Source organism: Prionailurus bengalensis, chromosome D4 (genome assembly GCF_016509475.1).
Source record: "Prionailurus bengalensis isolate Pbe53 chromosome D4, Fcat_Pben_1.1_paternal_pri, whole genome shotgun sequence".
In the NCBI taxonomy this organism is placed as follows: Eukaryota; Metazoa; Chordata; class Mammalia; order Carnivora; family Felidae; genus Prionailurus; species Prionailurus bengalensis.
In genome coordinates, this window is record NC_057359.1 from 55,401,693 (window position 1) to 55,426,207 (window position 24,515).

The following is a 24,515-nucleotide window of genomic DNA, read 5'->3' on the forward strand; positions in this document are numbered from 1 at the left end:
CTAAACAGGAACTGACTTCCTGCTAGACTAGAATGTTATGTCCCACCCTCCATACTTAACTAGTAAATATGTTAACTAGATGAGCACTTATTTACATTTAAAAACAAAAGCTCCAAAAAAGGTGTAAAGTTTATTAACATCTAAAAAGAATGGACCAGCAAAGAGCTACTGAATATGGGATAGTTACTTATTTACAATTTTACTGTAGGAGATACGTCTTAATCACCATTTCAAATAATCAAAGAGTATAACTCTCTTCTAGAAACAGCAGTATTTCACTCTCCAGGTAGAAGACTACTGAAAACATCAAATAACCGCCCCAATTAGAAACAGATAAATGAATACCTTAAAAAAATATAAAAAGGGTAGCTGCTACTTGAACATGAATTTTCACAAAATTATTCTTGTGCCTAATTCAGACAATTGCTTAGAAAAGGTAGCCTAGAAAGAAAAAAGCAATACATGAATATTTCTTCACTTAAGTACATGCTCTCAAGCGAGTTGAAGAAAAGTGGAATTAGGGTTTCCAGAGCTTTAGAAGTCCATCTTCACTGTAGGTTGCAATCAGATTCTGATGAGGGTGATGTGCAATACCGATCACATCCTTCTCGTGAACCTGGGAAAAGTAAAGCACTGATTTAGGGGATATAGGTCTATAAAAAAGTGACTCTGAAGAGGCTTCCAGAGCTGAATGGAAAGGAGGTAGAGTGAAGCTTCACTTCTCACCAAAGCAATCAAACCTAAGGCAGCCTTGAGGATGGCTAAAACACACATACCAAAAACTCAAATGAGGTTATCACACTGCTGGTTCGCCAATTTTTGTACTGTTTTTCATAATGTGTGAATAATGCTTTGTCCCACGTCACTTTTGCATGACAGCTGATCCTACTCCCAATCCCTATTTTGTAAATTCTAGGCCAAGACAGTAGCTAAGACCAAATGATTCCTTCAACTCCATGAACTTGTATTTTCCAGGCTCCTCAGCTGGAGAACACTCTCCACCTCATATTATTTTGCTCACACCTGAGATCTGTACTGGAGGCCTCATAGGGCAAGTGTGCCAAGAATCATGTGACGCAAGAGATTATATTCTAATATGGTATGTATATCATTTTTTGTATGTTCACTATACTTCCAGGACCACAGAAAACTACATTTTCCCTGTCCCCCTTGCATTTGGGTTGTGGCAATGTGAGTGAATTCTAACCAAAAAAGAATGAGGAACAAAGTAATATAAGCTACTTCCAGATGGGAGTCTTAAAAACATCTGGCATAGCCCTCCAGCTAGTTTTTCTCCTCCTGAGACCTTGGAGTCCACATGTTCCAAATGACACAGCTAAACAATGGAGGAAAACTACCCAACTATCACATTGAAACAAGAAATAAACTCACATTGTGTTAAACTACTAAAATGTGAGGATTGTTTGTTACAGCAACTGGCATTATTTACTCCTTATAGTGGCTTGTACAACACAGAGCTGCTAAATACACCATAAATCAATTGACAGGATAGTGTAAAAGTAATTTGCCTTTGAAAGGACATGGAGAGAACTAGCTATACCTGTCACTGTCTGATCCCCCTGGGGAAGATACGACTACTATAACCAGCCCTTCCTTATTCTCTGCTTTATGTACACCCATCCTATCCACTTGCTGAGGGCTCACTGAAGGATGACTTCTGAGAGGAGGTAATTCCATACCATTACTTATGGGCCCTTTATTTTATTTAGTGATAGAATTTTTACATTTTTTATACCAAAGTTCACACTTACAGCAGTCTGGAAAAGGTTTACTTCAGAGTTCAGAAAGATACCAGTATTAATGAAATTTCTTTAGATGGCCTTAAGTCAGTAATACTCACTGTCAAAGTTCTCTCCAGTTTCCCAGTGACTGTGCTGAAACAATAGAGCACAAAGTCCTCCCCTACGCAGTAGATCCATTCACCACGGGGAGATAGGGCACAGCAAACAAAATCACCACCTTCTCTCTTACCAGAGCTGAAGCTTCTGACAATCTAGATCATACCATACCCCAAGACAAAAACAAAACATCTGGATTAGCAGCAGTTCTAGAGCAGCAGTTTTAACTGACATCCTTATACTGTTATTTTGCATTCTGGTTTTACGGTCATTGATAATTAGATCACCAATACCACTCATTGTGTGCTAAATCCTCTGGCCTGAGAAACGGTCCATGGATAAACTATCTCAAGTTAATCATATGTCCCAAGTTACCAATCCCTGCTCTTTAGTCTATGGAGTCATTTTACCCTGAAGCAAATTCATTGCCACCCAATTTCTAAATCTATATCACGATTCTCAATGCTCTGTGGACTTACACTCTGTCATTTCCTCTATCTAAAAGAATGAGGTGCTCTCCTCATGCAAGATGGAACTTTGTCTCCAAGACCTTGCTTGCTCTATTTTACACACATCACCATAAATCAAGCTGAGAAAAACCAATCTCAAAAGGTTAGAAGGTTGGGGCGCCTGGGTGGCTGAGTCAGTTAATTGTCTGACTTCGACTCAGGTTATATGATCTCACAGTTCATGAGTTCCAGCCCCACGTCAGGCTCTGTGCTGACAGCTCAGAGCCTGGAGCCTGCTTCAGATTCTGTGTCGCCCTCTCTCTCTGCCCCTCCCCCGCTCGCATTCTGTCACTCTCTCCCTCAGAAATAAACATTTAAAAAATTAGAAAAAAGAAAAGTTATAAGGTTACATACCATATGATTCCATTTTTATACCATTTTCAAAGTGACAAAATCATTATAATGGAAAGCAGATCAATAGTTACCAGGGCTAGGGTTATGGGGGGGAAGGTTTGACTATAAATCCTCTGGCCTGGGAAACGGTCCATGGATAAACTATCTCAAGTTAATCATATGTCCCAAGTTACCAATCCCTGCTCTTTAGTCTATGGAGTCATTTTACCCTGAAGCCTGTCACATACCTGTAAAGGTATATAGCATGTAGAAGTTCCTTTGGGGGTGGAGAAACAGTTCTATATTCTGATTGTGGTGGTAGTTACATAAATCTACACATCTGACAAAATTTCATAGAGCTATTAACTTGTCACCTCAAAATGAATGCATTTAAAACTAGCGAAATCCAAGTAAGGTTTGTATTTCAGTTCATTATATTGTATCAATGTCAACTTTCTGGTTTTGATAATTGTACTATGATTATGAAAGATGTTATCACAGGGGAAAGGGTGGGTACACAGGCACTCTTCGTCCTATACAAACAGGAACCTAGGAAGTGGGCAACTATAGCTATTATGCAAGGGCCCAGTAGATACTGCAGACCAGCCATCTCAACCATGGGCTCTTTGTGTTAGTTAAGTCAGTCAATTTATTTATTTATTTAATCTCTTCACCACACATGGGGCTTGAACTCATGACCCGGAGATCAAAAGCTGTATGCTCTTCTGACTGAGCCAGACAGGTGCCCCTCAACCATGGTTTCTAAACTACAAATATATCAGTGACAGGGACTAATGGAATGGAGAGCGAGTTGTAGACACCAGCCCCTGGTTCTTCTCCATGCTCAGCAAGATCCCCAAGGGCCCAAGTCAACATTTCAGTAGCACAACACATTCCTAGGACCTGAGACCTCAATCTTGACACTCCTAATGTCGTTGGCACTGCAAAAGTGAGGTTCCTTGGGAAACATGCAGGTGCCCTGATTACAAATACTTATCATGAAGACACTGTTGCCCTTCTCCTATGAGAGTTCCACCTTAGATCATGTGGTAACTAGGAGATATCCCAAATTAGTAACCCACATACTGTATCTCCCTTAGTCAGACCGGGATTGTTATCTACAACAAAGGTTTGAATGGGCGGGTCCACTTACAAACACAGATTTTTTTAAATTTTTTAATGTTTATTTATTTTGAGAGAGAGGGAGAGAGAGAGCACATACACCAGTGGGGGAAGAGGCAGAGAGAGAGGGAGACACAGAATCCAAAGCAAGCTCCAGGCTCTGAGCTGTCAGCACACTGAGCCACCCAGGCGCCCCAGATTTTTTTAATTTAGTATTTTTTTAGTAATCTCTACACTCGATGTGTAGCTCAAACTCAAACCCAAAATTAAGAGTCACATGCTCTTCTGACTGAGCCAGCCAGGCACCCCATGGATTTTTAAAAAAAAATAAATACAGTGTAGTACTATAAATGTATTTTCCCTTATGATTTTCTTAACATTTTTTCCCTAAGCATATGTTATTGTAAGAATACAATACATTGTAAGATTACAGTATATAATATTAAAACATGCAAAATATGTGTTAGTCAATTGTTATTGGTACAGCTTCCAGTCAACAGTAGGCTAGTAGTGAAGTTTTGGGGGGAGACAAAAGTAATATGCGGATTACTGTGCAGTGGGTTGGTGCTCTAACCCCTGTGTTGTTCACAGGTCGACTATGTAAGGTTTTTGGAGTGGTGAACCCATATTTGGTTACTGGAAGGGCCAGGACCAAGACTTAATGATTTGCAAATGACCCACAGGATCTGTGCAAGGGCACTTTCGGAGCACTCACCTGCCCCTGCATGTTCATGATGACCACTGTATTCGATCTGTTGCACACCACGAAGTGCTCTGGATTTTTAGGAAGCAGGATCACACTGTTGACAGTGATATCTGTCCCTGCAGTGCTGCCCAAAGATTTAAAGGTATTTGAACATTCTGTGGTCTTCATATTCCAGATCTATGACACAAAAATTCAAGGGATAAACATTTTTTGGGTATAAGAATGTCTAAAGTTTTGGGGTTATAAAAATGAAAATTTGATTACTAAAATCAAATAAAACTGACTCAAAAAAGCTTCTTGATTTTTAGTCCTATCAAATACCTAGCTTTGCCATATACATAGTAAGTAAGCTGTTACCATCTGTTTGCTGATTAATGGGTACCAACAAAAGTCACAAAGCTATTTAATAAAACCTTTTAAAACCTATCTTTTCTTACAAAATTCTCCTAATTGAACTACATATCTTTAAAATTAGCTATGTGTCAACCCTGCTACTGTTAACCGGAAAGCTAGCCTCCTCTGGACATCAAATCAAATGTGGGCTTTTAGAATTAGATGCTTGGAACCCTATCCTGCGACTGTAATTTGACAGCTCTAGGGCTGTCTAGGACATAGGCATGTCCGTTTTTAAACAGCTGCACAAATGATTCCAACGTACAGCTGGAACTGCTGAATAGAAGCCACAATGTTGACACTCACACACGAGGATCCACAAAGTGGAAGCCACTCTTGGCCACGCGTATTATCTCTCCCAGCCCAGCATCTCTTTTGGTAATAGTTCCCCACCCTAATGCTTTTTTTCACCTTGCCCTTCTGGGCTGTTATAAACTGAAGGGGTTAAATCAGACATCACAGTTATTGAAATCTGAGATGTGCTCAGAGAAGGAATGGACCAAATATTGCATGGCACTGTCTGGACACCACTCACTCAATGAGGTGTATGTATGTATGTATGTGTATACATTTAAAGTCTCAAAGGCATGGACTATGTTGTGTTTCCTTTGTGCTTTCAACAGAGCTTAGCAAAAAATGTATGTTGAATACCCATCAACAGGAGGAAATTACTGCCCCATTAACTGCCACAGTGTTTATTTTCATAATAAACACAGTTATCATCTGCCCTAATCTCCTCTCTAAAGCCTGGCTGCCTAGAAGAAAAATGAACATTTCAGGGATCAAGAGTTCTAAGGCTTCCAGTGTTTTCTGTCCAAAAAGTCAGTGAGATGCTTACCCAACTCACTGAAGGACTAAAGGAAAAGACCACAAAACAAAGCTAAATAGGCCACCTCCCACTGGCATTTTACAGACTGTAAGGCCCATATTCAAAGCATAAAGAGGGCAAATCCCATGATTAAGTACTAAGAGCTCTGTATATTTCCCCATCCGTCCTGAGAAAGACTTCTCCAATCCTCAGGTTTCTGGTTCAATTCCCAAGCCAGAACAAGCAATTTCAGAGGGTGGTCTTTTAGGTATTTGTGTTATAACGTTTCAGTCTTCTGCCAAACTACACACTTACATAAGGCAATTTAAAAGCAGGTCCAGAATGTAAATGGAGTGTCTCAAAGATCTCCAGCAAATTTCTATTTGGATTTCTCATCGTTTCTAGGAATTGAGGCCTGCTATTAAAATAACTAAATGTCTTAAGGTACTGAAGATGCATTACTTTCAGCTGAGCACTGAGGACAATAAGTAAGTATTTGAGAGAGGGCTTAGTTCCACTCTACACCTCTCCTGCCCTCTGTAAGTGCTGTCAGGAAGGCCCCTAAATGTGGGGGGCCAGGCTGGGGTAGGGAGGCTGTGCAACAAAAAAGAGATTTATTCATCTGGTCACTAAGCACTTTATAAACTTGACTACTGTGGGTGAACCATACCTTTAACAAGACAATTTAACCACTATACATGGGGGATGACTTACATCCAGGCCTCCGTACCCTTCCTCTTTTCCTACATATGATAAATGTTTTGATTATGCAGATTTGAAACTCCGGGTCCTTCAATAGGGATTCCCCAGAGAATATTACTATTGTCTCAGACTCACCTCATTTATGGCTAAAACAGCTAGTAAAGAAGTTTACTCCATCACAGTCATCACCATTATCACCACTGAAAACTCTTCAAAGGACAAAAGCAGAAACCCCAAAATAAACCAGGAGCAAATACTTAACCTTTACAGTGCCATCAGAGGATGCACTAATAATATAATGTCCATCTTGTGTAAAAGTTGCTTCATTAACAAAGGAGGAATGGCCACGAAATTCCTTCAGGGTTTTCCCAGATTTTAAACCATGAATTCTATCACAAACAAAAGGATATGAAAAGAACAATTAATAGTCTATACATTACAACTGGGACCGAATGTTGAATATACTTTCAAAGAATTATAAAAGCTCAACTTATAATATCATGGGGACAAAGAGGATTATGCAATTAGGTATGCAATATAATTTTCATTATGTCACACAAAACCAAAACAAAAGCTAGGCACAGAGACTGCAAGAAAACATGCCAATAATACCATTGGCTTCTGTTCAGAGACAGATTTGGCTATATTTGTAATATGCCCTCTATGGTGATTCTGATGCAGGTGAGCCCAAAATCACACTTCAAGAAACAGGAAACACTGCTATAATCCCTTTCTCTAATCTCTCTTCTGGGTAGACTCAAATGGAGAAAATAATAATGAGGTCTCACATATCCTCACACTCTTCATATAACACCATGCTGGTGAAAACATAAGGAATCACTAGTACCTCCCTCCAGCACTTCATCATAGCAAACTCAAGTAAGGGCAGTGTAGGGACTTTTACTCACCTAATTGTCTGGTCAAAAGAGGCACTAAGGATCTGGCTGCTATCCTTAGAAAAGCTTAGACAGGTGACACCTTTACTGTGTGCTCTTTCAAATCTCCTTAAACACTGTCCACTCTGAATCTTCCATACCTTTATTAAAAAAAAAAAAAGTAAAAACTTGTAAATAGAGTGACCTACTCTAGCCTGCAGAATCAAGCAACATGCAATGCTCAATAATGTACTAAAAAAGCATTAAAAATGCATGCTAATAGCTGAATATGTCTGCTTCACAATGTGCAATAAGTGAATCCTCTGAAATTTAAGCCTCTTTCCTTGTAAATTATTAACAAAAATTTAGACTCAAAGTTCACTTAAGCAGAGACCATTTCTGTATTTTATCTAGCCCTGGGTGTCTCACCAGCAATTAAATACAAACTACGTCTAATCAAATACAGAGCATCCCATTCCCTAAAATAACCCAAAGTACAATACATCATATAAGGTGAGCCAGGGTGATACAGCAGAAAAGGTGTGATGAGCAGATCTGGACTGAAGTCCTAATCTATCGCTTACAAAATGTGTGACTTTAAACTGATTACTGAACCTCCCTAGGTAGAGTTTTTATTAGAATTAAACAAAAAAAAAGTAATTAGCAAAATTTCATGTTCAACAAACAATACCTATTATTAAGCTATCACATGTAAAACACTACCTCATTGCAGAGGTTTCAAAATGTCTATATGTGAAAGTTTCTGCCACTAATAAATACCTTGATTTTTCCATCTTGGGCCCCAGTTGCTAACATTTCTGTATCTCTGCTAAAACACATGCAGAGGACAGCATCATCCATCATCATAAAGTTATCCTGGGCCTGGTACTTAAGATCCTAAAGGAAACAAAGATAAGCAGTTACCAAAATAACACAAAACCTCCAGTCATTCCAGATCTCTAAACTTACTAAAAGCAGAGTAATGGATTGTGCCTACTCTAAATTTCCAAAGCAAATACTAGTGCCATGCACACAGGTTTCTAATGAACTGACAGTGCTGGGAATAAATAATTTTACACAACCTAAAGTAATACTGTAAAAAAAATTCCAACATAATACCCTACATCTTTTTGCTTACTGATCTTTTTTCTATGCAAAATCCCCCTACAATTTCATAGTGTACATTTTTTTAAGTTTATTTATTTATTTTGAGAGAGACAGAGAGCATGAGTGGGGGAAGGCGAAGAGAGGGAGGAAGAGAATCTCAAGCAGGCTCCACACTGTCCATACAGGTTGATGTGGGGCTTGAACTCATGAACTGTGAGATCATGACCCAAGCCAAAGTTGGATGCTTAAGCCATCCAAGCGCCCCCATATTGTACACTTTTAATACATGTGAATTTATTTGAGACACGATGTGAAAAAGCAATGTCTTTTCCAAATTGCCAGCTACTTTTCCTAAAACCATGTATTGACTAAAATCTGCTTATTTGTGATGTTTCCTTTGTCATCCTTATTGTTCAAAATAAAGTAACTTTATTTTTTCCTAATTAAAAAGTAAGACTGTGTCATGGTTTAAAAAAAAAAAAGAAGCAAACTATAAGGAAACATATCAAGTAGAAAGTGAAAATCACTCATGAATTCACTATCCATGGAGTGGAAGTTAGTACTCTATGGTAAAGATTACATTTAAAAAAAATTTTTTTTTCAACGTTTATTTATTTGTGGGACAGAGAGAGACAGAGCATGAACGGGGGAGGGGCAGAGAGAGAGGGAGACACAGAATCGGAAACAGGCTCCAGGCTCTGAGCCATCAGCCCAGAGCCTGACGCGGGGCTCGAACTCACGGACCGCGAGATCGTGACCTGGCTGAAGTCGGAAGCTTAACCGACTGCGCCACCCAGGCGCCCCTAAAGATTACATTTTAAACCAGTAGATATAGTCAATAAATACCTATTTAGGAAAAAAATTAAGTTGAATCTACAGCAACTTCATCCCCCTAAACAAATTCCAGATGGATCAAAAATTAATATAAAATACAAAACATGAAAAGCACTACAAGTTGTAGAAGAAAAAGATGGATAAATGTGATGACACAAAAAAATTTCAAGTCTATAAAATGATGGGCAAAGTCAAAAGACAAAAAGTCACAATTGAAAAATATTTGCCATACATATTACAGAGACTGATTTCTTCCAACTATAAAGAGTTCCTAAAAATCAGTAAGAATCCAAAAGAAAAATGGGCAAAGGATGTGAAGACTTCACAGAACAGGAAATACTCCTGGCTTCTCACATATAAAAAGATATTTAACTTCATTCATAGTAAGAGAACACACAATTAGTACAATTACTTAGACACTACTTATGTAGCTAACGTATTGCTACATACCTTATATGTAAGGTATTGCTTACATATACCTGGAAATTTCAGGAAGGTTACATAAGAAACTGATAACCCTGGCTGGTCCAAGGAAGGGAACTGACTAGCTGAGGGACAAGGGTTGGAGCAAGACTCTTTACTGAGTAACTTTTCTATTTTATAAAATGTTGTATCAGATGTATATATTATTTAAAAGATAAATTTATATTATAAAAATAACAGAATTAAACAAAACTAGATAATTCTCCCACTAGAAAAGTTAATATATTTTAAATACTTCACCTTTCTGATTTTTCCAGTCGTAAAGTTCCAGACTTCAATGAATCCATCAACAGACCCAGTGACCAAATACTGACCATCTGGAGAAAATCGAGCACACTCCACATGTGATTTCTGACCAAACTGTTTCAAATGAAACAATGAAACAGATGTATTTTTATCTAGTGGACCTTTAAAACAATTTTCATTTTAACCTTTTGCGAAATCCTGCCCTAGCACAAAGTCATGGCTGGCCTATGTTACAGAGTATCGGAGGAGCATTTCTGTATCTGGACACACAGAATGGATATATTTTCTCTGACCAGTTTTAGGTCTGGTTCTCAGTTGAATCTAGTTTTTTTAATGTGAAGTTGGTATTTCCAAAGCGATGTAAAAAACTATTTTAGCACAGGACTTAGAACAAATAATCCTATTAACTTAGTAAGTTTTTACCTGAAGCAGCTACTATTAGCATAACTTTCACACTCAACCTAATGAGATAATGTTGTACAAATATGGGAAAAAATCCATTTTCTTCAAAATAAATGTCTGTTTTCCTATACTACTTTGTAAACAAATTTTCCATCCTAGTTCTTTTCATGACCTTTATTTAATTGATAATGTGCGGCTGACGAACTCTAGAACTAATTAAGGTGACAGAACATTTGCCTAGGCGATGTATCCTGAGCATTTACAGCAATGATGTTCCCAACAGACGAAAACTACAGAACATTAGATGACAACAAAGAAAAGCTCTATTATGAATTTCATTTTAAATGGCAACAAAGGAAAATGTATATGAAAGAAAATCTTAGCCCAGCAGCATAATTTTAATGGATTTCCTTTTGTCTCAAGACTTCAGGCAGGTAAATATGGTACTGCTCAAAGATATCTTTACATATGATTCAGAATATATAATCCAGGAAAGATAAATTCAAAGCACTAAGCCAAAGTCCCAGATTTGAGGAACATGAAATATTTTAAAATCCATGAATTCACTAAGAGCACAAACCAAGAGAAAATGTAATATAAAGGAGATGCGAAAGTAGCAAATATGCTTGTAATTCTGGGAACTGCAGCAACTACTTGATTGTGCCTTTTCCTAGAAAAGTCTCAAATTAAAAAAAACAAGAACGGGCCCTGAGATGATAAAATTATTTTCCTCAAACGCCACACTTGCCTACTTTACAATCCACGCCTGGTACTTTGCCTGACACGTAGCAGGCAAATGCCAATGTTGAACAGGACAAATGCACAGAAAGTTCATTGTTAGTTCCAAGCTTAACCAAAGAGCTAACCATTCTTCTAAATGAAGGCTTCCTGGGAGGAAGTGCAGGGCAGATGATGGGCCAGCTGCCAAATTTATGTCCACTTGGTTATACATCTGAGGTGTGTCACTGCCAGACCCCAGCAGGACCCCAGTGGTCACCAGCAGCAACCCTGAATGTTGTCAGGGCTGGAGAATGAGTTCTGCTCCCAAACCCAAGCTCCTGGCACAGGGCTTGGCTGAGCAAACACATGGAGTCCCCAACAAATGATTACAAAAAGGCTGAGTATCTAAGATCCTACCTTAATGTGCCTGCTCAGTTGGGTAGGAAATTTTTCTTCTTCCACATCTTTGACAGCTGCTTTGCCTCGGAACAAATCTATTGTCATGCCAGGAGGAAGCAACCCCTGGTGCTGCTGCCACTTCAGTGCCTATGAGAAAAAAAAGTACAGCAATCTAACCTACAGATCTTTTAAGATCTAGTCCTGATTGCTCAAAGCCAAGCCTGAAAGGATCAGGTTAACATCCAGACCCAAATATCTTTGGCCATTCAAATATAACATAAGCTATGTGACTCTGCGTGTCCCAGGAAGACAGGCTGATCTCAGTGGGGAAGGGAATTCTGAGAGCCAACAGGTCCATATTTCCGTATCTATTTTCTTATAGGTTTGACTCTTCTGTTATAAACTTCTAAGCTTATTTATTTTGAGAGAGAGAGAGCAGGAGAAAGGCAGAGAGAGAGAGAGAGAGAGAGAGAGAGAGAGAGAGAGAGAGAGAGCGGGAGGGAGAATCCCAAGCAGGCTCCGTGCCATCCGCTAGGAGCCCAACATGGGGCTAGAACCATAAACCACAAGATCAGGACCTGAGCCAAAACCAAGAGTTGGATGCCTTAACCAACTGAGCCACCCAGGTGCCCCAACTCAACATAAACAAAATTTGGAAAACAAAAATCTCCCATAGTTCCAACATCCAAATACAGCCACCATTAGTTAGCATTTTATGTATACCTTCTAGTGTTTCCCACTTTACATGTGTTTAATTAACATAATTATACTGTAATTATACCCTATATAAAATGTTATTTTCTTCTGTTTTCACCTATCAGATCATGCAATGACATACCTATCATTTATGGCTGTCAAATATACCCTTTCTGGTGAATGTTTAACAGTTTAATTAATATATTAATGGACAGTCAACTACTACTAATTTTTCACACAGCTAAATAATACTGCCATAAGGGCGCCTGGGTGGCTCAGTCGGTTAAACATCTGACTTCAGCTCAGGTCATGATCTCACAGTCCATGAGTTTGAGCCCCACATTGGGCTTTGTGCTGACAGTGAGGAACCTGCTTGGGATTCTCTCTCTCACCCTCTCTCTGCCCCTCCCCGACGTGTGTTTTCTCTCTCTCTCTCTCTCAAAATAAATAAACTTAAAAAAAATAATAATAATAATAATAATGCCACAACAACACTTTTGAACAATAAGGCCTTTTCTATTTGGGGGATAATACTCACTTAGAATAGATTCCTCGAAGAGGAATTATTGAATCAAAAAAAGAATATGAATGGTTAAGCCTCTTGCTACACACCGACAAACTGTTTTCCCAAAAAGTTGCAACTTCAACAATGTTTATGACTGAATATGGGAAGTGGGAAAATCATGGATTTTGGAGACAGTCCTAGGCTGTATCATTTGCCAACTCTCATTTTGACTCCCAATTTCCTCTTTGTGTTTACTGTTTACTCATGTTCTCTTCCCTCTTACCTGTTGTATTTATACTACTTTTCCTATCAATTTGTGAGCTTTTGATGTGATCCAGGTATTTGTTTACAGTTGCCAAAAAGAATGTTCTCCCAATCTAGTTTTGATTATAGCTTTAGAGATTTCTTTCTATCTTAAGTTAAACTCTTAAGTGATTAAATTTGTTTATCTTTCCCTTGGTGCCTACTCCCTAAATATAGGAAGTCCTTCCCTATCAAAAAGTTTGATACATTATTTTCTGGTTTTTCTATTTTCTTTTTTTCAATTTTTTAATGTTTATTTTATTTTTGAGAGAGAGACAGAGAGTGTAAGCAGGGGAGGGGCAGAGAGAGAGGGAGACACAGAATCTGAAGCAGGCTCCAGGCTCTGAGCTGTCAGCACAGAGCCCGATGCGGGGCTCAAACTCATGAACCATGAGATCATGACCTGAGCTGAAGTCGGATGCTTAACTGACTGAGCCACCCAGGCACCCCTGGTTTTTCTATTTTCTGACATAACTTTCAATCTATCTGAAATTATACCGTATAAAACAGGAGAAGAATCTGATCTGACCTTTTCCCCTCATTCAAAAGTACCCCAGATTTATTGCAAAGAGGCTATTTATATCATTATTAATCACTTGCATCTTGTGCTATTTATAAACATCTCTTACTCTAGGTAGCTTTCAGTAACAACAATGTTAGTAATATTACTACTTAAAAAAAAAAAAAAAAAAAAATCACCAAAAGCAGCTCCCATTTACTGATTGTAAAACAAGGTGCCAGGCAGGGGTACCTTTGTGGCTTAGTTCAGTTAAGTGTCCAACTTCAGCTCAGGTCATGATCTCACAGTTTGTGAGTTCAGGCACTGCATCGGGCTCTACACTGACGGTGTAGAGCCTGCTTGGGATTCTCTCTCCCTCTCTCTCTGCCCCTTCCATATGCATGCTCTCCCTCCCTCTTTCTTTTCAAAATAAACAAAGTTAAAGGGGTGCTTGGGTGGCTCAGTTGGTTAAGCATCCGATTTCGGCTCAGGTCATGATCTCGCGGTCCGTGAGTTCAAGCCCCGCATCGGGCTCTGTGCTGACAGCTCAGAGCCTGGAGCCTGTTTCAGATTCTGTGTCTCCCTCTCTCTCTGACCCTCCCCCATTCATGCTCTGTCTCTCTCTGTCTCAAAAATAAATAAACATTAAAAAAAAAAGTTTTAAAAATAAACAAAGTTAAAAAAAAAAGTTTACAAGGTGCCAGACAATACAGGAAATGCTTTAAATGCATCATCTCATTTAATCCTTACTACAATACCATGATGAGTAAATGAAATCAGAAAAGTTAGAGAGGCATCTGGCCGGCTCAGTCAGTGGAACACACAATTCTTGATCTCAGGAGTTGTATGTTTGAGCCCCCCATGGTGGGTGCAGAGATCACTTAAAAAAAAAAAAAAAGTCCTGAAAAGTTAGGTAATGTGCCAAAAACCACATTAGCTGGTAAGTGAGAAAGCTCGGATTCTAACCAGAATAAACATTTGTTCCAATTTGCCTTTGACAGTGTCCCGGCACAATGATCAGTGACTATCCCAAATGGAATGATAAATTCTATGGTCACCCTAATTCTAACTGACGTTAGAGTTTATGCTCCAAAGTAATCTCTACTGCTTCTCCCAGAAAAGAGGAGGCTGGCATGATGGCATAGCTGTTGGTACAAGCAGCTCTACCGCTAGTCCCCAGTTCTTAGGATGTCCGACTTCTTTAGCTTGCACATACACTTTATATGAAGAAACAGTACCAGGAGTTCAGGGTAATTTCAGTTCCACAGACTCTGAATTACCTGTCCCAGCAATGCCATGAGACGAGATGGAGGCACCACGCTGACCTCCCCAGCTAAGGCCTGGGCAATTGCTGCTCTTCTCTTCTCTTTGCTACTTCCATCTGGGTATGCCTGAAAAAGGAGAGGGAGTAGTATTATTTCTAAGAAGCAGCCACAGGATATGAGTGTGGTTATTTAAAAACAGTAATAACCAAGCAGAAACACTAAAAAAAAAAGATAAGAACAACCTGGTTTAAGAAGGGATTAATTATATTAATTAGTTAAGATGACTTCCCAGTTCTCTCCACTTGCATTTCAAAAGTATGAGCTGGTCGGGGCGCCTGGGTGGCGCAGTCGGTTAAGCATCCGACTTCAGCCAGGCCACGATCTCGCGGTCCGTGAGTTCGAGCCCCGCGTCGGGCTCTGGGCTGATGGCTCAGAGCCTGCAGCCTGTTTCAGATTCTGTGTCTCCCTCTCTCTCTGCCCCTTCCCCGTTCATGCTCTGTCTCTCTCTGTCCCAAAAATAAATAAAAATGTTGAAAAAAAAATTAAAAAAAAAAAAAAAAAGTATGAGCTGGGAGCGAATTGAGGTCAGCCAATCCACACCATTATTTCCAAGAAGAGTACAAGTAAACCACATCAAACCCAGCATTGTTTTTTCCACTTTTCTGAAAAATCTGCAGAGCTGAGGATTCTTTTACTAATTCTTTGGTAATTTACGACTCCCAGCCCAGAAGTCCTTCACCACCTCTAAGCTGAATCCTGTGATGGTAATCTAAATTTCTTTCCTTTATCCTCATGGTTTCTGTGTGTTTACCCTAACTCCCCATTATCCAGTACCTATTAAATTTTTTTTCCCTCCTAGACTAGTATAAGGCTGAGTGAGAAACAATGAAACTATACATATAATAAAGTTTGGGAAAAAGAAAAGAATATGAGTCACCATGCTCTACAAGTAAGCATAACTGGCTAAGACAAAAGCACGAGCTTTCTAAGAACTAAAAGAGTTGAGAGAAAATTGCCCTTGTTGGGCCAAGGGACACAAACACATAGTGAATATACTAGCAGTCAGGCAGCACTTCAGAGTCAAATAAGTACTTGGGCTAATGTGGAAATTATATAGGAATAAATCTTCTGCTTCTTTACTTATCGACATAAAACCGTCTAAAATGGGGTGTGTAGGGGAGGGAAGACCTTCAAATACTCAGAAAACCGAACAAGATTATTCTCTTTAATACATGTAAATTTCAACCAACACATATAAACAGAAAAGTATCATTTTCAAAAACTGAATCAAAATCACAAACAGCATCCAATAAAATGATAAAAAACATTACATTGTTTCTAATGTTAAAAAGAGTTTCTAGTCATACCTCACGAGGATCAAAATAAGACCTGGCCAAGAGGTTCTCCAAATGAATATACCGCTCTGGCTGTGTTTGTTTTAACATGATCATGGGATCAGTCTGTCTCAGGAGTGACCTTGCAGCCCCCAATTCACGCAACTCTATCAATTCCAGAACAACCTGGACAAAATTAAAAGAAAATGTCTGTTTTATCGCATTCTCTTAGTACTGTTTCTTTTTCAGTACAATTTCTGGTTCAGAAATGGCCTCCTAACGTGATTTCCAGTATTAGGAAATGTTCCTTCCTCTTTCACTAGCATTTTCAGATGGACAACTGAAGCAATTATAAGTAGTAACTTCAGGGCACCTGGATTGCTCTGTTAAGCCTCTGACTTATAGTTCGTGAGTTCAAGTCCCGTGTCAGCTGTGCTGACAGCTCAGAGCCTAGAGTCTGCTTCAGATTCTGTCTCCCTCTCTCTCTGTCCCTCCCCCACTTCCACTCGATCTCTACGGAAAAATTTAACATACATACATACATACATACATACATACATACATAAATAGTAACTTCAATCTTTCAACTTCCATCCTTCATTTTTATCCACCCATTTCCACTCCTCTCAGGCTTCTTGTTCCGAATATAGAAGCTGAAGAAAGCTAAAGATAAGAATGTATCCATGGGCTCCAGAGAAACCTTTCTCCAGTTAGCTAAATTTTCTCTGAGGAATTACTGAACTCATGTGGACTATAAATAAACACAAACCAACTATCCTATTTTTATTTCAAACAACACGATATTCTTATTTCCAGAAAGCCCATTCTGTTATCATACAAATGTATAATAACTAATTGGTATGATCTTTGTCCTGATTTTCTGGCACGGAGCTTCTAAAAACCTGGGAATTTCCCCAGTGATAGGAATATCTTCATTATTAATGAGCTCCTTGCATCACACCTGAGTTTGTGCTAAGACGACAGCTCACGGAAAGGGCTGGTTGCCCGAAAGACCAACCTGGTGATCAGAAGATTGAGGCTTTGAGCCAGCCCAACCTCCAAGGAATGCTGGGGAGCTAAAGGTTGAAAGAAATTTCAATAAAAACCCCAAAAGAGCTTCCTGGTTGGTGAATACATTAATAAACAAGGTGAGAGAAACACTCTGATTCCACAGGGAGAGAGCATTAGAAGGCATAGAGAGCATTCACGACCCTTCTAGATCTCTTTTATGTGTCTTCATTTGGCTGGTCCTGATCTGTATCCTTGATAATAAAACTATAATCATAAATGTAGCACTTCCCTGAGTTCTGGGACTCATTCTAGTGAATTATTAATTCTGAAGGGGTCACAGGGACCCCCAGATATGCAGCCAGCTGGTCAAGAGTGTGGGTGGCCTGAGACCCCAAAAAAGTACAGCTTGTGTCTAAAGTAAGGGCAATCTTGCAGAGGACTGAGCCTTTAACTTGCAGGGTGTATGCTAACTCTGGGTGGTTAGTGCCAGAACTAAATTGTAATATACACTAGTTGGTGTCAAAACAGTTCACTTAATGATCACTTAAAAAATAAATTTAGGAACACCTGGGTGGTTCAGTTGGTTAAGCATGACTCTTGATCTCAGCTCAGGTCATGATCTCGTAGTTCCTGAGATTAAGCCCTGCATCCAGCTTTGCATTGACAGCATGGAGCCTGCTCGGGATTCTCTCTCTCCCTCTGCTCCTACCCCACTCGCACATGCACACACATACACGCACAGTCTGTCTCTCTCTCAAAAGAAATAAATAAACATAAAAAAAATAATTTTCATTTAGTATAATCTTGGCTTTTAAAAAAAAGAGGAAAAAAATACAAAGTAGCACTCAAGCCTTGACACTGTAAGTTTTAAGGGCTGTTACAGTCCCACAGTGCTTCATAATGCTTCCCAGTGAGGGGGCCCACAAAAAACCAATTTAAGGGGATTGGCATCACCTCCCCTCTTACCTGTTCATAGAGGTCAATGAGGGTTTTGTCTGGCAATTTCAGAGATTGTATGGCCTGTAAAACAGTATCCCAATGGCCACTATTAATGTCAGCCACAAAACTCTCAATGCTGTCCACGGTATTCAGAGACACCGTAGTCTCTTCCTGTAACGTGGCTAACGCCCGATGTAAACTGTTCTCCTTCAGGTACTGCATGATAAGACGGATCACACTGGAAAAAGAAAGCAAGTCACCTAGCTCAGGAATCCTCACTCACCAAAGAGGCCACACAGTAAAGACCACCCCAGCTTATCTCTTCTATTCAACCATCCTCCTTTCACTAGTTACTTCCCACTTGTTTATCATGTAAATATAACTTTCCCCAAATCACAGAATCTAAGTTACAAGAGACCTTGAGGATCACCCAGTCCCACCTTCACCCCAGAAATCCAAGAACTAGGTTTTGGAAAGGCGAAATAATTTGTCCAGGGTCTCACCGTCAGCTAGAAAGGTACCAAGGTGACACTTCCTTCCAAGACCCAAGATCTTTTTATTATGCCAAGTTTCTTATTAATTTGTATGATTATATTGTACACTGTTGTGAACTATTTAAACCCAGTCCAGTCATTGACACAACATACTCTAAATGCTTGTCTACTTTTTTTTAATGACAACCAAAAAATATGAATTGGAGATTTTCTCACTAGGGATTTGAACACAAATGAGAAGAACTATATACTGTATGTAAAAGCAAAACAAAGTAACACCTACCCACCACCTTTATTACCAAATTTTTAAGACATGTAAAAAAAAAAAAAAAAAAAACCATTGTGGATTCACTTTCACAAGTAAAAGAGGAGCCAGGCAATTTCCAAATATTGAGAGAATAAGCAACCACTTTCAACATGTGACAGAAAACTTAGAAGTTATTTATAGTTAAATATAGTTATTTATAGTTAAAACTTCTTGCTCTTGGACTTAATAATAAGGAATCTGGTGAAAGATCTGTTCATACAGACTATAAAACTTCACTGTACAATGCTGTGATACACTGTTTCCCTTCTTTCTTTAAAAGCACATGTGCCTCACACTGTATTTCTACTGGACAGTGAGAATACAGTAGGTCAGACTGTCCCAGTTGGAAGGGATTTCTGACTGGAATTTAGTCAATTCCCTCTATCAGGTAGAAATAATAAACATAAAACAATGACCAATGTTTATTATGTATTTTGTCCCAAGCATTTTAGACATTGATTCATTTACTCCTCAAAACAGGCCTATGAGGTAGGTATCACCATTATATCCATTTTATAGATGAGGATTTGACCAAGTAAAGAGATAAATGGAAAAATGAAGGTTCAATCTGACAGTGTGGCTCTTGAGCACATATCCCTGACAGGAAAGCAAACACTCTCTTCTTAAAAATTCCTCCAGAAGGAAACTGATTACTGCTACTTGTAGTAGTTTTTTCTCTCATGACCCCTTAAGAGATACTGAGGTTTAGATCGCTGCTATTCTAGTACCTACTATCCTCCTTAGCACACTTCCATTTGCACTCCCAAATAAGACATGCTCCCTGTAAAGATCTACTGTGTGACATACCTCAAATCAAATTTACTTTCTTCAGACACAATGTACAATTGACTCTTGGACAACATAGGGGTTAGGGGCACTGACCCCTGTATGGTCAGAAATCTGTGTTTAACTTTCAACTCCCCCAAAACTTAACTGTTAATAGCCTGCTGTTGACCAGCCTTATTGATTGAAAATGTTACAAAGAAAATCCTAAGGAAGAGAAAATACACTTACAGTACCGTACTATAAAAAATCCTCAGATAAGTAGACCTGTGCAGTTGAAACCCATGTTATTTAAGGGCCAACTGTAATACATAAAGACCTAAAACCTTTGGCAATAGGCTGGAATTTGAATCAGAGTTCTGTCAGTTACTGTGACCTTGAGCAAGTCAGTTAACATCTCTGTGCCTGTTTCCTCATCTGTTAATAAATATACCTACCTTGTAGGGCTAGTGAAAGGGTTGACTATACTGTTTACAGTGCAACTAGCACAGAAAATACTGAATAGTAGTTATTATTGATAATAAAAACATGGTAGGGGCATCTGGCTGGCTCAGTGAGTAGAGTGTACGACTCTTGATCTCGGGGTTGTGGGTTCTAACCACACACTGGGTGTAGAGGTTACCTAAAACTAAAATCTTAATTAAAAGGGGGGGGGGGCACCTGGGTGGCTCAAGCAGTTAAGGGTCTGACCGGCTCAGGTCACCATCTTGCGGTTCACAGGTTAGAGCCCCACATCCAGCTCTGTGCTGAAAACTCAGAGCCTGGATCCTGATTCGGATTCTGTTTCCCTCCCTCTCTGCCCCTGCCCCACTCACGCTCTTTCTCAAAAATAAACATTAAGGGGCGCCTGGGTGGCGCAGTCGGTTAAGCGTCCGACTTCAGCCAGGTCACGATCTCGCAGTCCGTGAGTTTGAGCCCCGCGTCGGGCTCTGGGCTGATGGCTCAGAGCCTGGAGCCTGTTTCCGATTCTGTGTCTCCCTCTCTCTCTGCCCCTCTCCCGTTCATGCTCTGTCTCTCTCTGTCCCAAAAATAAATAAAAATGTTGAAAAAAAAAATAAACATTAAAAAAAATTTTTTTAATTAAAAAAATAATAACAATAAAACACGCAGCAACCCAAGGATGGGAGAATGGTCAGTGTATACTATTTATTTAGACCCCAAAGCAGGGAACCCTTTCCAACTCCTGCCCTGACTTAGTAGTTGTCTTAGTTACCAGCACTTTCACTATTCTTTGCTTTATTCTTCTCCACAACACTTATTACTATCTGTTAAGTCTCATATTTTACTTATTGTTTTTGTCTGTTGTCTGCCTTCCCTATCACTATGTACATTCTTTAAAGGCAAGGATGTTTGTGTTTTGTTCAGTACTGTATTCCCAGGGTCTAGAATAGTACATAGTAGACTTCAGTATTTGTTGAATGAATAAACCTCCCTTCCTCCCGTGGCAGATCTTCAGAACAAGCCCTCTCCCTTTCTTAGGCTAAGGACACAAATGTTATGTCTGCTGGTTTAATTAGTAAGTGTCGGCCAGGGCAAAGTAGAAGGTGGAGTCCTGAGGAAGTTCACTGAAGACCTTCTTCAGTCACTCATTAGCCCCCTTCCCCTCCAAGTCGATCATTCTTCTGCCCCAATCTTCAGATTCTCTCTCTTGGTCGCTACAGAGAACTCACCGACTAACCAAAACTCAGCGCCAGATAGCGTCTGATAAAACAGTTAATAGCTCATTCATTCCAAAGGCAGTAATTGAGCCTCTACGGTGTGCTACGCTGTGGGACTAAAAGGGAAAGGAGCTCCTAGGCGCCTGCACAGGTTAGTAGGGTGGCTAGAGAAACAGTGACAATACTGGGTAAGTGCTGAGCGGAGCAAAGCTGAGGGGACATGTAAGCACAGAGGAAACGAATCATACTGTTTAAGGAGGTGCGGGAGAGAAGGAAGGCTTAGAATCCAAGCTCCCTTGTGCAGGTAATTAGACTGGAGTCCAGAACGGATGGGCAATTTGATCAGTCACAGCGCGCGCCAAGAGTCGGCGAAGGCTAGAACTCAGATCTTCAAGGCCTATCCTTCCTCCTAGCCCCGTGCAGTATCCCATGGGGCTTTAGGCTTCTCATCCGCCACTTTCTTGCGGGCCCGCCTCCGAGGTAGCCAGATCCAAGAAGCATCTTTGTGGGCCAGGAAATGTCCCTCCACTCCCTAGGCTCTCAGAAGCCTCTCCCTGAGCATCTTACACCCCACACCCTTCACCTCCCGGCCCCCGCCACTTCGCCAACTTCCGCCACCGCAGGACTCACTCCGAGGACTCGATTTCGATCGACATAGCGTTATCTTCACGGGCGCACAGGTCACTCCACTCTTAGGCCCAGTCGCGCAACACACCAACGACACCTCCGGCGGCCGCCTTACACCACTTCCGCTCGACGTCCGACGTCCGCTCCGGGGACGGCATGCGCGACAGAGGGGCGTGGAGTGCGTGAGGGGCGGAGCTTCAAGCGAATATCGGGCGTGCGTGTCTGCGCGCTTGCTAAGAAAAGATTTATCCCCTCTCCTCCCTGGGGGAAAGCTACTTAGAAGCCCCGGTTTGGAAGTTTTCTTTCTTTTGAGGGAAATTAGTTGACTAGGTTTCAAAATAGAATTTGCAATACCCGACTGGGAGGTGTTTTAGAATACAATCGAAACTAGCCAACATTTGCAGGAAGAGTTAATTGAGAAGAAATAAAGATAGATTTAAAAGACTAATAAGACTTTGAAGCTAAAACAGTTTAATCAGTCTAATTATGGAAAGTTCGGGAGACGGTTGGGATTTGTATACCCACTTCTTGGGAAGAGCTATTTACAGTATTTCCAACTAAGTATTTAGTTGAAAAGAGTTTCACTGCAGTGGTAGGTTACTGGAAAAACAATGAAACCAAATGCAAATGTTTAAGGAGATTTGAGACTCCTTTTTACAGACTTCAGACGATATACATTATTAAATTAATAGAGGCAAATGAAATGTATGGATATCAATGAAATTCATAAAGGCTGGTTTTTTAAATATTTTGTTGCCATTTATGTAAATTAAAAAAATATTTGCAGGAAAATGATAAGTCTGTGTTGTGAAAATTACACATTGAAGTGATTTATTTGGAGATTTCCTGTTGACTTTCAGTCTTATACCTTCCCCAAAGGTCTGCACACAGTTTCTCTCTAGCCTCTTAAATACTGCTTCCCCCCACCCCCCCACCCCCCAAATCTTTCTCTGTTTCCCATCAACTCTTCAAGGACCTGGTCTTCAAGATCCCAAACGTCTTACAATCTAAATATTTGCCCCAACATGGGGTGAGATAGCTAGAGAGGTGTGTATGATTTCTGAGATTCTTTCACTATTCCATCCCATGACACAACATAGATTATTACAAAATCTTCCTTGAAAAGAGCCAGCTCATTTTCAACAATAGAATACTCATTTTCTTCACCTAATACTTGCCATGTCGTTTTTTATTCAACTAAGGTTACTTCCCTATTTCAATTATACAAATAAGTCTTCTCTATAATTACTTAACCACACATTTTAATCTAGTGTCCACCACACCTCTGCTTTCATTTTAAATGGTATGGCTTCTCTTCTTGTGACTCCTATTAAATCCAAACTTGTTCATTAAATACACATGCAAACATCTCATTGCTTCATTATGTCTTTAGTAGTAATTGCCAACGATTTAAATATTGAAATACGTACCACTATATTTTATAACAAAATTTTCCTGTGTATGAGGCATTATATTTTTTCATTATCTATATGAGTAGATGATATTATCTATGAATTTCAGGATACCAAAGGGAATGTTACCAAATATTTGGAGGGCCTTGAGCCTAATAGTACTTAAGAAGATGTAGGGAAGATCTCCATCACAAATAATTCCAACATGACTCCGATCTCTTATTATTTTTCTTACTCCTTTTTTAACCTTAGAAAGATATTCTAGAAAATAATACTTATTTTGAAAAAGAAACATTTATGTAAAGTGAGGCAATTCCTTTGGTTTCACTTCTGTTTCTTTTTATTCAGTCAATTACAGGTACAATTAAGTTAGTTCTTTTTCCTCTAGAAAAATAGCATGTATTATAATGATCCCATTTTTATGACAACACAGGTCCACAATTCCTTCCTAAAATTCTGAAATCTAAAAAGTTGTGAAAATTAAAGGTGTTTTATAAGTCACTTGGCAGCACAATGTGTCCTGAATTTAAATAAGGCTACTTGCAGTTTTTTAAAACGTCTCTTAGTGTGAATATTCATATGCAGAAATGTTAACATTTAATTATGGAGTACTGCCTAGATCCTGCTGAGAGATATTATAAGATATACAGCATATAAACCATATTATCTTTCCAAAATATAAAAAATTCTAAATTCCAAAATATGTCTAGCCTCAGTATTTTCAGAAAAAGTGTTGTGAACCTGTCCTACCTATCTATGTATCTGTCTAATCTCCTATTATATATATATGTATATATATATATATACATACATATATATATATGTAAAGGCTCTTTGAAGTGATAGTTAACATCATCCATCATCTAGGTGATAGGATTTGGACTAATATTTTATTCTCTTCATTCTTCTGCATCATTAAAATTTTTCATAAGCATGAAAAAAAATTTTTTGAATTTCAAGAAGAAAAGTTACAGTAGTTAAAAGTGTAAATATCAGTTATCTGAAAAATTGACTTATATGGAAAAATTCAATCTCTGATAATTCTAATTTCAGAGAAATAAAAATTGCTTCAAAACCAAAGAAAAAAGAGACGTGTGGGGCACCAAGGGGTGAGAGGGTGCACATAAACTGTATTCTTTCTGTACTGCTTACTGCTTAAATCCCTGGCGCCAAGAGGCCTGTTT

At 39.3% G+C, this 24,515-nt stretch overlaps 1 protein-coding gene across 2 annotated transcripts; it reads right to left on the reverse strand.

Moving 5' to 3' along the window:
- Nucleotides 1-111: 111 nt before the first annotated feature.
- SMU1 (SMU1 DNA replication regulator and spliceosomal factor) lies at nucleotides 112-22,052 on the reverse strand. 2 transcript variants are annotated; one of them, XM_043565550.1, is made up of 12 exons: nucleotides 21,923-22,052; nucleotides 18,078-18,288; nucleotides 16,134-16,286; nucleotides 14,782-14,892; nucleotides 11,517-11,645; nucleotides 9,972-10,091; nucleotides 8,088-8,204; nucleotides 7,341-7,468; nucleotides 6,695-6,821; nucleotides 4,539-4,706; nucleotides 1,862-2,014; nucleotides 112-616 (listed from the first exon to the last, which is right to left on the reverse strand). In XM_043565550.1, exons 1-12 carry the CDS (start codon nucleotides 21,946-21,948, stop codon nucleotides 518-520), a joined length of 1,542 nt encoding a protein of 513 aa, XP_043421485.1. In that variant the 5' UTR covers nucleotides 21,949-22,052; the 3' UTR covers nucleotides 112-517. The 2 variants fall into 2 exon arrangements, with proteins under 2 accessions (XP_043421485.1, XP_043421486.1); XM_043565551.1 differs by lacking the exon at nucleotides 21,923-22,052 and adding an exon at nucleotides 21,541-21,757.
- Between the last annotated feature and the right edge of the window lie 2,463 nt (nucleotides 22,053-24,515).